At 49.0% G+C, this 13,007-nt stretch overlaps 1 protein-coding gene across 2 annotated transcripts in view; it reads left to right on the top strand.

The window, feature by feature from the left end:
• The window catches only part of PI4KA (phosphatidylinositol 4-kinase alpha), a 115,518-nt gene that overhangs the window by 79,122 nt on the left and 23,389 nt on the right, over positions 1-13,007 (top strand). For both annotated transcript variants that reach the window (XR_013992550.1, XM_081037906.1), the window contains exons 24-32: positions 1,073-1,143; positions 1,227-1,351; positions 1,984-2,065; positions 2,318-2,401; positions 3,584-3,673; positions 5,838-5,957; positions 8,480-8,572; positions 9,328-9,484; positions 9,705-9,832. Coding sequence is in view for 1 of the 2 variants with exons in the window: in XM_081037906.1 (XP_080894032.1) it covers positions 1,073-1,143; positions 1,227-1,351; positions 1,984-2,065; positions 2,318-2,401; positions 3,584-3,673; positions 5,838-5,957; positions 8,480-8,572; positions 9,328-9,484; positions 9,705-9,832 (950 nt within the window). In the remaining variant the exon portion in view is untranslated. The remainder of the gene's footprint in view (positions 1-1,072; positions 1,144-1,226; positions 1,352-1,983; positions 2,066-2,317; positions 2,402-3,583; positions 3,674-5,837; positions 5,958-8,479; positions 8,573-9,327; positions 9,485-9,704; positions 9,833-13,007) is intronic.

Here is a 13,007-nt window from a genome sequence, read left to right as displayed (position 1 = left end):
AGGAGCCAACCTGAAAAAGCTCCAAGTGGCCAAGGCTGGAACAATTGGAGCAACAAAATAAATATAGTATTGGGTTATAACCTAATAGATAAAATAAATATCCATGAGTCCATGACGATTAGATGATTGAAAAATTAAAACATGATAGAGAAGGGGCAAAACTTTCTCATCGAGTTCCAATTACTAAAAGAAAGAATGAGGAAGGCAGCAAATCCCAACGGGAAGCACGGTAACTGCTGCGGCAGAACCCACTGAGAAGTGCTGAATTAGTGGGCAAAATTTTAAAGAGAAATGGCATATCCGCATAACCTCAAAGTTATGTTCCCCAAAGTATTTCTCAGTTACTGTGGTAGTTTTAACTTATGTCTGCAGATTCTCTTCAGGAGATGGTATTTGATCCCTCACCCGAGTGTGGACTGGACTCAGTGACTCACTTCTAAAGAGTAGACAATGGGAGGGGAGAAGTAGTGACTGGATAGTGGGAAACCTGGCAGACCGCTGTACACAAGTGATCACGGCCAACACACCAGTGGTAGGAGATACTCGTTTCACACACCCCCATACGATGCGACAAGAAGGGCACTTCACCTCTGTGCCGTTTTCCCTGAAGTCCTATAACCTCAGTCTAATCATGAGCAAGCATCAGACAAACCTAAACTGAGGGACATCCCACAAAGGACCTGTGCTCTTCAGTGTCAGGGTCATGCAAGACAAGAACAGACTGAGGAATCAGCACAGATTGGGGAAGACCAAGGAGACGTGATGACTAAGTGGCACATGGCATCCTGGATTCGATCCTGGAACAGAGAAGGCATACCAGCGGGGAAACTGGGAAAATACAAATAGAGGCTGAAGTTCAGGCAGTACCATTGTATCAACGTCCAGTTCTTAGTTTTGACAAATGCAAAGTGAATACCAGGGGAAGCTGGGTGACGCGTGTGTGGGACTCGGTGCTCTCTCTGCACCTCCTTAGTAAGTCTAAAATCACGTCCAAACAAAATGTTTGCAAGTAGTTGGGGTTGGGCCCCTTCTGTTGGTGCTCCTGACCTGTGGGAACCCCTCCTCGTTTCAGGGATGATGCAGTGTGTGATTGCCGTCGCAGACAAAGTATTTGACGCCTTCCTGAACATGATGGCAGATAAAGTAAGCCTTGTCAGAGTGCCGGCGCGTGTCTGCTGGGGGCACACAGAGGGTACCTGCTGGACCTGTCTCTTCTGACCCTCCAGGCAAAGACAAAGGAGAATGAAGAGGAGCTGGAGCGGCATGCGCAGTTTCTCCTGGTGAACTTCAACCACATTCACAAGAGGATACGGAGAGTGGCAGACAAGTACCTGTCTGGTCTGGTGGATAAGTAAGCTCCTTTTCCTTCTAATCCTCTGTGTGCGTGTGTGTGTGTGTGTGTGTGTGTGTGTGTACACTCGCGTGTGTAAACTTTAGATTTGGAATGCAGGGAAGGATCCTCCTATTATCAGTCCAGAAAAAATTGGAGTGAGAATTAAAACTCTCAAAGGGTGATGCAGCCTCCCACAGAATGTCAGTGAGTTTGCTGCAGTCACGAGTCACAGCCATTCCGTCTGCTCCCCTCAGCCCTTGGGTCCGAAGTTCAGGAGCAGCTTCTTCTCTTCACCCCAGGGGGTTATGCAAATACTGCCACTTTCTATATGTGCCGTGATGTGAAAACATCGGGGAGCCCTGGTGCCCTGGTCATAAATGAAGAGGATTGCTTGGGGGAGTGGGAGAGAGTGGCCTGGCCGGTGGTTGGAAGCAGGTGACTTGGGCCCGTGTCTGGCCCTAAGGACTAGGACTGGCTGGAGCCTGGGGAGCATTTCCGACTGGCTGTCCCGCCTCAGAGGCCTCTTGACCACCTCTAACCCTTAGCCGGCAGCCAGCGGTGGGGCTCGCAGCCCCCCAGGCAGCACTTTAAGGAATGCAGGGTCCCTGGGGACTTGGCTCCTGGGTCCTGAGAGGTGGCTCTCGGTGCAGGTTTCCCCACTTGCTGTGGAGTGGGACGGTGCTGAAGACCATGCTGGACATCCTCCAGACCCTGTCATTGTCGCTGAGCGCTGTAAGTTTCCCCGCCTCCATGCGGCCAGATTGGGAGTGGGGCGTCTAAATCCCACCCTGGCCTTTCCCAGTAAGCTGCAGCCAGTTCGGAAGCCCATCACAGACAGGACAAGTGTGGGGAAGGGAGACAAACGCTCTGCCACTTAGCGTGGCTGGAGGGGACGGGGCAGCTCCAGGAAGGGGACGTAGCTCAGCAGGGGATGGGGCAGCTCCAGGGAGGCTGCTGAAATAAGGAGTCCTGTTATGCTTTCAGGATATTCACAAGGACCAGCCTTACTACAACATTCCTGATGCCCCCTATCGGATCACCGTTCCTGACACGTATGAAGCCCGAGAGGTAGGCCTGGAGTGGTCCCCTTGTTAAGGGCCATTTCACTGCCATCTCCTGTGTCTGTCAGGGCCGGCCTGTTCTGTACATTATGTCACTCAGTCCTCAGCAGTTTGAGGTGTGAGTGGTTGGGTCCCATCCCACAGTTGCCAGGGTCACAGGGTATGAGCAGGTGACTCACTCCGCCACTCACCTGTGCTCTCAGCTCTTTTCTTGTTTCAGCTGCCAAAGAGGTTTTAGCCACCTGTCAGTTTACAGCATCTCAAAGCTGCATGAACAAGCATGGCTTTGAGGCGAGCTGCATTGCTTTGAGGCGTGCTGGCTCTCTGTTATTGTGGGAGTAGTCACATGATTTTGGCTTTGTGCTGCGCTGCCAGTAAATGACAGAGTAAAAAGCTCCAGATAAGGAAGACGTGCCATGCCAGATCTGGCTCTGAGCCCTCACTATGACAATTGAAGCCCAGCTCAGGCCGGAGTTCCCCCAGCCTGGGGCTGGTCATGTCCCAGCCTCGGGGCCCCCCCAAACCGGATCTCCACAGGGAGTTCCTCACGCAGTGATGAGGCCCCTATGATGGCTTTTAACTCCCTGGGCCTTCCTTCCCCTTCAGTCACTGACTCAGTGGCTGTGTGATACGCTGTGGCTGAGTGTGATGCGCTGAGTGTGGGCTCTGTCCCGCCGCCTTATGCAAGAATTACAGACTGGGATGTACGTGGGCGCCCTGTACCCAGGAGCCTGGGTGTTAGAACATTGTCCCCGTATTAGTTTCTGGCTGCTATAACAAAGTACCACAGACCGGTGGCTTAAACAACAGAAATGTGTTTTCACACATCTGCAGGCAAGAAGTCTAAGGTCAGGGTGTTAGCAGCATTGGTGTCTTCTGAAGTCTCTCTCCTTAGCTTGTAGATGGCTGTCTTCTCCCTGTGTTCTCACATGCTTGTCCCTCTGTACATGACCATGTCCTCATCTGCTCTTCTTATAAGGACATCAGTCCTATTGGATTAGAGCCCACCCTACTGACCCCGTTTTAACTTTAAAGACCCTATCTGCAGATGTAGTCACATTTTGAGGAACTGGGGGTTAGCAGTTCCTCACATGGATTTGGGGGGGCACAATTAGGCCATAGCGTGAGTAGCCACCGTCCTCTGACAGCCCAGATGCACTGACCTCGGGTTGATCACACCTCTTTCCAGAGCATCGTGAAAGACTTTGCTGCCCGCTGTGGAATGATCCTCCAAGAGGCGATGAAGTGGGCGCCTACGGTCACCAAGTCCCACCTACAGGTACTTTCTTGAAATCCTCAACAAGCAGTCTTGATAAGCTCTTTCGAACCATCCGAAGAGCTTTGCACAAACTCAATACAAACTGCACTAGTGTGGATAAGCAGAGACCAAAAACATTAGTCGAGCACCTGAGAGTAATAGAATCCTCAGAGGCTGATCTGCGTTAGGAGCACCTTGAGGGCTAAGTGTGGGAATTGGGAGTGAGGAGAACAGGTGTGGTGGGCTCGTCGGGCTGGTGGGCCCAGGGAGCCTGACCGCTCATACCAGGAGAGGTGTCGGGTCTGTGGCAGTACTTGGGGCTGCTTACAAGATGGGCATGGGTGGCATGGTGGACTGGGGCCCGGCAGGCCGGCAGCAGCTCCCAGAGCGGATGACAGGATCCTGAAACGGAAACAAAGTCGGGACTCACGCCCATTAGAGCTCCATCTAGGCTGCATGTGGAGCTGCACAGGAGCCCTTTCAGACCAAAGTACTGGTTTGTAAATGGGAATCGCTCCACGGTGAGTCATTGCTCTGAAGATGGTCAAGCAGAGACAGAACAAAAATGCCACAGTATGTGAGAGGAAAGAGTCACCTTAAAAGAGGTCAAAGATAAGAAAAATAGCACTAGAAGAAGTCTGGGTTCACAAAGAGCAGGTCTGTGTCACGAGGAGCTTGTGAAGTCGATCTCAGCAACACTTGTCAAGATAAAGCTAGTTCCAAAGTGTTTCTGGGTGTGGAGCCCAGGAAGGGTAGAGCAGGTAACTCCAAGAGCCTTAGAAGTTTTTCGGAATTGCATTTTACAAGAACCCGTGGGTTATGCCTGGGATCACTGTAAAGTTCCTCCTTCCACAAACATGTTGGTGCAGTGAGGATAGAGATATTAGGGGAATGAAAAAGATGGAGCCTTGCATTGGGCAGGCTTACCAGATCAGCCGGACAAAGCTGGGCCTTGTAACTTGATGACTTGTGGCTACCTAGTATATATACTAGTATTCTACAGACTGTGGTAGTTTCTCAAACTGATCATATTTGGGAAATGTCTGATCTCTTTCGGTTCACATAGTAGGGAGGGGCCTTAACTCCTAAAGCTGCAGTCTAAAGAGTTGCTGAAAGGGTTTGGTGGACAAAAAAGGGGTCAATAGAGAGAGCTGTTTATTTTCTCAGGCCTAGCCTAAGAAGGGAGTGAAAAATGAAAAGGCTTGACGTGGTCTTGATACATTTACTAGGTGTCACTTCAGGCCCTCTGTATCCTTTCGCCCTGCACAATCAGTCTGTCTAAACCAGCGACCCCACCCCCCAGCTGTCTAGCCCTCACTGCTGTCCTCTCATCCCTTTCCTGCCTGGGCTTCCTGTCTGCGGCCTCAGCCAGCCCTGAACCGTCTCCCACGCCGCCCTCCAAACTAGCCCAGTTCAGCCTGCTCAGTACCTCCCCGAAACATGTGTTTATTAGCCACTCCCCATCACCATGGGGCCCATGGTTGGCTTTCTGGGGCTCCAGGAACCCTCTGAAAACAGTGCACTTTTGTGTGTAAATGCTTGTGTGTATTTTCCTGAGGGGAGTTATGTGGTTCTCCCTAAATTCCTTCACACGGCACACAAGGCCTTTTGGACCTGGCCTGTCTCTGGCCTGGGCTTGCCCCCTGCTGTCTTGCCCCTTGTACTTGTCACTTCTGCAGTGCTAACCCCAGGAGTCCCCAGAGCAGGAGCCCCCCCCCCACCTCACACCTCCAGGCTCTGCCAGGTGTGCCTCTGTTCCTGCGCCCGCTCCCACCAGTTGGCCAGGTAAACTCAGGCACTTGCCCTGCCTTCCTGCTGTCCGGCACGCTGCCCCCCGAGCAGGACTGCTGCAGCAGTAGAAGTGCCCGTGTGCCAATAGCAGGACCGGAGTTCTGCTGCTGGTTTCCCAGCACTGGCAAATAGCAGATGCTCCCAGGGACATGCTAAGGAATCAGCCGTCCTCTCAGATTGACTGTGTGCCAGCTGCTCTAGGGACCAGCTTCATCCTCATTCACATGGGAGCAGCAGCCAGGCAGAGAGGGGCTCTCACTTACTGAAGGTCCCACAGTGACTAGGAGAGGGCGGACCCAGCACTAGAACCAGTGTTTGCTCCACCGCCTCACACCTCAGTTTGTAAAGTGGTATTTTTACCTTTAAAGCGCAACAGTGATTTTCCCTCTTTCAGGAATATCTGAACAAACATCAGAACTGGATGTCGGGACTGTCTCAGCACACAGGCCTGGCCATGGCCACCGAGAGCATCCTTCACTATGCCGGCTATAACAAGCAGAACACCACCCTCGGGGTACGTGGGAGCCAGTGTGGGGGCAAATGCCAGAGCTGCCATGGAGCTTTTCACAAAACCCCCTGGGCACCCGCATGCTGCATGTGTGACGGGCGCTCAAAGTGTCTGTCAGCGGATTGGAACCCCAGGAGAGATCCCCAGGTTCAGAGAAGAGCTGGTCAGGAAAGCACACATTTCCTTACTGCGCTTCTGTTTTGAAAATATGGGTTGATGGAGATCTAAGCTTGATTCATTAATGAGATCAGGTTTGGATTTCCGCAAGTCCACAGCCACGAGGAGAGAAACTGATCTCCGTTAGAGGCAGTCAACATTTTATAGTCACGTTGGTCTGAAACGTTCCCCAACTTCCTAATAGTCCTGTATTCAGCAGATGCTGAACTGCACGCACGCCTCTTCAGCTTCATCTTGTTCTGCTCAAGATTACCTTAGAGGGCAGCACATTTACTAAGTAGTGCTTCTTAACCAAATTAGAGCCTAGGATCAAAGCAGGGGGTGGACTACAGGTGGTCTGACCGGCAGCGTTGTTTTTTGTCATGTCCCGCCCTCAGGGCCCAATGCAGGGCCTGTCGACCCTCTGAACCCAACGTGGCTGTGTGTGTGGCTGTGTGTGCCGTTGGTGCTTAACTCTCCTGGTCTGGAGTCGGGGGAGGCTGCCCAGGAGGAAGAGAGGAGCCCATTGGCTAAGCCGGAGGCAGCCAATGTCTGCTCACCTGTGTCATCTTCAGAGCACTCACCGAGGTTACTGTGTTTTCTGTGGAGACGTCAGCATCCCAGACACGGGCAGCAGAGGCCAGGCCGTGGCCCCCCCAGATCTTGCTCTGGCAGGGCCCTGTGGCCTGGGCTCAGCTCCCCAACCTGGTCTCGCCACCACTCTGAGGACACAGGCGGAGGCCAGAGGCAAGGCTCACAGGCTAAGGATACATGTGACGATCCATTGTCCTGGTCTAGGCTCTAGCCAGCTGGCTTGTGAGAGAGAGATTTTGCCTAAAAGACTCAAATCTTACTCCTCAGAAGTCAGACTTCAGTTAGGTTTTTCTGTTTTCTGTTGCTAAAGAGGAAAGGATACTATCTATTGTGTGTGCTGATGATGTGTTGCTGTGCTGGAGTCCCTGGCCTCGGCGCCCGTGCTCCGTGGGAAACAAAGGAGTCTTCAGGCCCCGCTGTGACATCCCCATCATAAGGCACCGGGGCGAAGGCCTGGGCGGAGCATTTCAGAAGCGTGATTTTAGGCCCCAAGGAACTGAGTCAGAAAACCTCTGCACCGCCATCCACCACACCTTGGTGCGCTGGGCACGAAAGCCAGAGCTCAAGGGGGGGAGCTGGCCTGCCCTGCAGCCCACCTGTGCCATTTGCTACCCCAGGGCTGTGCAGACATCCTTGAGTCCTTGTACAGCCTGGTGAGAGGGCCACTGTTATCCCCATTTTGCAGGGGAACACACTGAGTCTCACAGACAGTGAGCGACCTCCCAGGGTCTCAGAGCTGATTGGTTGCAGAGCCAGGTTCCAACACAAACCTGCTTGGTGCCGAAGGCTATACTGTCTTGAAAAATGTGAAGCAATTTTAGGTGACTTTATTATTAGGGTGGTGCAAAAGTAATTGCAGTTTTTGCAAATTTTTTTTAACCTTTTAAACCGCAATTACTTTTGCACTAACATATATACATAGATATATACATATTACATATATCCATATTGCACACATATTACATACACATGTACACATTATATACATATATATATATATATATTTTAAATCAGCTTAAAAGTTTTATGAGAAAGATAGGTCGTGTTGGTTTGTAGCAAAATGTGAAAGGTGAGTGGTGGTCGGGCATGTTGGCAGTCTGGTGGTTCTGGGCAGCATAGTGACCAGCCAGGGTTAGGGAGAGCAGTCATTGAGACCCCCAGCACTGGGGGGTGGGGGGTGTGCTGAGGGCTGAGGCTGAAGCAGAGGAAGTGGGGAGCTGTGTGATTTGCAGATATTTTCCCCATTCTGTGGGTTGTGTCCCTACTCACATGGAGCCCTTTTTGTCCTGTGCTGTCGCTGTCAACAGGGAGTAGATGTTTCAGAGCCTGTGTGGCTCTGTCACCACTCTCACCTTCAGCGACTTTCTACCATCTTCGAGTCATGTTTATACACCAGCACCTCCCACAGAGGGGACAGCCCAGGAGTGTTAACTCCACAGCACTTCCGTTACAGATCACAGTGATTTTCACAGCAATCTGGAAAGGCCTGCTGACCACTCGGTGAAATTAGTCAGGACGGCAGATCGAAGCCAAACTACAAGCTGCCTTGCAGAGAAATTTTTCAGACTAAAACTTTGTTTAAACATCTTTTTTCCATGGGACATAACAGACTAGAGGCTGTTCTAAAGCATGTCATCTCCTTAACTTGCCAGCACTGCAGATTTTTAATAACCCCTGAAACTGAACTGGACTTCTTAATTGGACTTAGGTTTAGCCATGGTAAGCATGAGGAAGACACATTGCGACGGTCTGAAGTAATTATTGATATCTGCCTGTAGGCAACTCAGCTCACCGAGCGCCCAACCTGTGTGAAGAAAGATTACTCCAACTTCATGGCGTCCCTGAATCTGCGCAACCGTTATGCGGGCGAGGTACTTCTCCTGTCCCTTCAAAGAGTCCTCTTGTTCTGATGCCAGTCAGCTCCTTCCCGGTGCAAAGTGAACGAGGGGTCTGGTGAATGTGGAACTCACTCATTTTAGGGGGATTTGAAGGTGTGTGGGGCCCTGGGACCATCAGCACAGTCTGGAGCGTTTATGACAGTTACCACACCAGCTACACTGAAGCATTCTGGTTTTCTGGCTTTTTTTTTTTTTTTTAATGGTAGCAAACATTCAAATTGCCATGAGTTATCGGGACAGTTGGTGAGGTATATGTACTATTATTCCACGTCAAGTCTTGTAAAAAAGTTCTTGGGGGGAGGAATGATGTATGGCTTTTAAAATCTGAGGCTGATTGTTTTATTTGAGTCACTGATTGATTCTGAAGGAACTTTATTCAGCCCATTTTTCATGCAGCCCTACATGGGTCAGACCCTGGGCTCGGTGCTAGAAGATAAAGATGGCAAGACCAGGTCCTTGCCCTCGACAACCATCTAGAATGGTGGGCATGCCCACACGCATGAAGTTGTGAGCAATGTTAGATTGTTGGCCCTAGCCCGTTGCTCTCTGCATGCATAGGCTCTCGTTCAGGACAGCGAAGCACCCGCCAGTCCTGCCTCAAACACAGTCTGGTGGTTCTGGGCAGCGTAGTGACCAGCCAGGGTTAGGGAGAGCAGTTAGGTGGCTGCAGGGCTTCGCCCGTGTGCATGGATTACATGCGCCTCTGCTGACGCACATGCTTCTTGCAGGTGTATGGAATGATTCGTTTCTCCGACACCACAGGCCAGATATCTGACCTGAACAAAATGATGGTCCAGGAGCTGAACACAGCGTTAGACTTGGGTGATCCTCAGCACTACACGCAGGCCATGTTCAAGCTGACGGCGATGCTCATCAGCAGCAAAGGTAAGGGGCCGGCACCGGGACCTCTGGGCTCTGTGTCAGCGCGTGTGCCTTCGTCATCCTTCACGAGCTGGAGCCCCCAAGTAGAGACCTCTATGGCCTCTCTGGTGGAAGTAAATCAAAGGCCACCATTGGCCTGGCTGACGCTGACTCTTAATGACCCGGGGAGGCTGTGGGTTCAGCCTGTATTCGAGGCCTCTGAACAGTGTGTGTTTGGTTTCAGATTGTGACCCACAGCTCCTCCATCACCTGTGTTGGGGTCCCCTCCGGATGTTCAACGAGCATGGCATGGAGTCCGCCCTGGCCTGCTGGGAGTGGCTGCTGGCCGGCAAGAACGGAGTGGAAGTGCCGGTAGGACACGGGTGGTCTGCTCTTGAGGGTGGGGCAGGGAGAGACGGGGCGAGCTTGTCCTGGCTCCTGAGCTGGCCATCTTGGAGACTGCAGGCGAGCCCCTCACTTCTGGGCCCTCAGTCTCCTTACGAGTACGATTATTATATTAATGCCAGACCACAGGCCTGTCATGGTGATCAGAGAGAATATATGTTAAAAGTATCCCAGTGGTGCCCAGAAGCTGTTATTTTTCCCAAGCTCAGTAGGGGGAGCCATTTCTCTGCGATTGGAACACCTGTCAACATGCAGTGTGATTGGGAACCGTTGTTTGTCCACAAGGACACTTCTCTTGACCTGCTCACTTTGGGAGGAGCAGCCTTCCTTGTGTCCCTTTTTCTGAAGTTGCTACTGGAGTGGGCCCACAGGGAAGGGCCTATATGCCCTTTCAGCCGACTGGATGAACACCTAAGTAGAGTTAGTTTTCAAAGATCCCATTAATTTTCATGGTAACAGGGAATTTGATGTGTTTCTTTCTGTTTTTTAAGATCAGTTAGGGAGGTCAAAAGAGGGGTTTTGTTTTTCTTGTCCCCTGAGGGAAATTGGAATATTTCCAAAGGTGGAATTAGAATGTTCCAGAAAGGTGGTGATGGCAATAAGCATAATACTTCACATTTGCCTGGTATTTTATAACTGTATGGAGTTGGTCTCGGGCACACCATTCAGAGTTTGAGAAAATGTTTTGGTCCACTTGGCTTCTGTGGGAAATTACTAGTCAGGGAGAGGCACTTGCTCCTGCCTCTCGTAAGAAGTCAGCTGGGGCGCTGGCCTCACCAGGGTCTCCCGGACCCTTTCTATATGGAACTAAGGTGGGCACTGGGTTCTCAGCCTGGCCAGCTCTGCTATCATCAGAGAGTGTGCAGGAGGAACTGTGGGGGTCACTACAGCCTGCAGGGCTCTGACTGCAGAGCAGTGCTCCTCTTCTGTGTATTGCGAATAATAAGGGCACTGACGACATAGATTATTGTGAAGATTAAATGACTTAATTCACCTCTGGGGCCAGGAACAGTGCCCAGCACATCGTGAGCTGTCAGTAAATTCTGACTGCTGCTGTGGTGGCGGCTAATGTTATTGCCAGGCAGGGGATTCTTCAGTGACAGCTGTATACCATTGCTGTCCCATACACCCGTTTTCTCCCTGTCATCCTTTATGTTTTGTTTTTATTTACTGTTCCATGTGCTATACACCTTATAATATTGGGGGGTTTTTCATAAAAATCAAAAGCCTTTCAAAAAAATTAAGAAAAGGATTTTTTTAAAGCCTTATATATTTATTCAAATATTTTCCATTTCTCACACTCTCCAAGTCTTCTGTAGACCCAAATTTGTAATTGTTCTCTTCAACACAAAGAACTCCCTTTGGCATTTCCTGTAGTGCAGATCTGGTGGAAGTCAATTTATCTCAGCTGAGGTTCACCTTCATTTTTTTAAGCATCTGGATATTTTTCCTGGATCTAGGATCCTAGATGACAGTTTTGTTTTGTTTTGTTTTGTTTTTTGTTTTGTTTTGTTTTGTTGCTTTTAGTATGTTAAGCACATTTTCTGCTGTCTGTTGGCTTGCATTGTTTCTGGGGAGAAGTCAGCAGTTATTTTCCTTGTTACTCAGTATGTGCTATTGGTTATTGTTGCTTTTTTTTTTCATTTTGGCTAATTTTAGGCTGTTTCCCTTTATTTTTGATTTGTATTGGTTTGACTATGACGGACCTACGTGTGGTTTTCTATGTGTTTATCTTGTTGGAATTCATTGAGCTTCTTAAATTTAGAAATTTAGGATTTTTTATCAAACTTGGAAAATTATAGGCCAACATTTCTTTAAATATATTTTTTTTACCCCATTTCCTCTTCTCATTTTGGGATCCCAGTTACACATATGTTGGTGACTTGATGTTGTCCCAGAGATTGTTAGTATTCTCTATTTTTTTCCTCTCTGTTTCATTTCAGTTCATTTTAATTGGCCTATCTTCCATTTCACTGGTATTTTCTTCTGCCTTATTCATTCTGTTGTTAAACCGTCTTACACATGTTTTATTTCAGATATCATAATTCTAAAATCTAGGATTTCTATTCTTTCATATAGCTTATATATGAAAGAATATATATGAAAGAATTATGTATGGAAGAATATATTTCATATAGTTTATATTTCTCTGCCTTCACCTGTTCTTTACATCTTTACCTATACACCTTTGAACATATTTATAAGCATTATTTTTAAGTCTTTGTCTGGTCTGCTTGTTCTAGTATCAGGGTCATCTGTGGGTTGGTTTCTGTTGATGTTTTTCCTTTAATGTTTTAAAGTTTCTGATTATGTACTAGACGTTGTTCATAGAAAAGCAGAGGAGACTGAGGAGCAATGCTGATTTATTTTCCCAGAGAACAGAGGTCTTTTCTTACGTCGGGTGGATAACATGAAGATCACTGCCCCCAAAGGGCTGCACTTGGCCAGAAGCATGGGTTCTTCCTGCTTTTCACCCCACCTTCACTTCCATTTTTCTTTTCTCAGAAAAATTAGGAAGAGCCGTCATGGAAGGATTTTTATGCCAAGCACATGGCTATTTCTTTTGGGGTCTTTCAGATTCCAGTCTTTGCCCCCGGCCATGACCAATAGCTCTGCTGGCTTCGGGGCACTCAGCCTTTGGCAGCCCTCATTCACCCACTTGTACCCAGGCCCAGCACTGGCCCATGAGCAGCTGGGGTTCGCTGCTTCCCAGGGAAATCTGCTCTCTCTGGAAATCAGTTCCTCGTGGCTTTCCTCATCTACCACTCCTCAGTAGTCTGGCAAATGTGTGCGGGATTTTTATGTTATTCAGATCTTTCTTACTGTTAGTTCAGGATTGAAAGTTGTCTATTTCCTCTCATTCTCTGTCTCTGCGAGGCCCAGCAACACCCTAGGAGGCTTTTCTATTTTATTTCTGTCTCTTCTGTATTGTTGGATTCTGGTTTTTAATTTTTTCTATTATAAGAACAATATGCTCGTTATGGAAAAGTTGGAAGATATGGGTCTAATGAGATAATAAAAATCACCTATCACCCCAACTTCCAAGGCAATTGTTGATGGTGTCTTGATATTTTTACATTCATGGGATGATAAAAAGCGAGCTTTTTGATCTAATTTCAGTAGATCAGAGAAGACTCTTCTC

The sequence above is a fragment of the Rhinolophus hipposideros genome (assembly GCF_964194185.1).
Source record: "Rhinolophus hipposideros genome assembly, chromosome: 24".
In the NCBI taxonomy this organism is placed as follows: domain Eukaryota; kingdom Metazoa; phylum Chordata; class Mammalia; order Chiroptera; family Rhinolophidae; genus Rhinolophus; species Rhinolophus hipposideros.
This window is presented reverse-complemented; position numbering and strand designations above follow the sequence as displayed.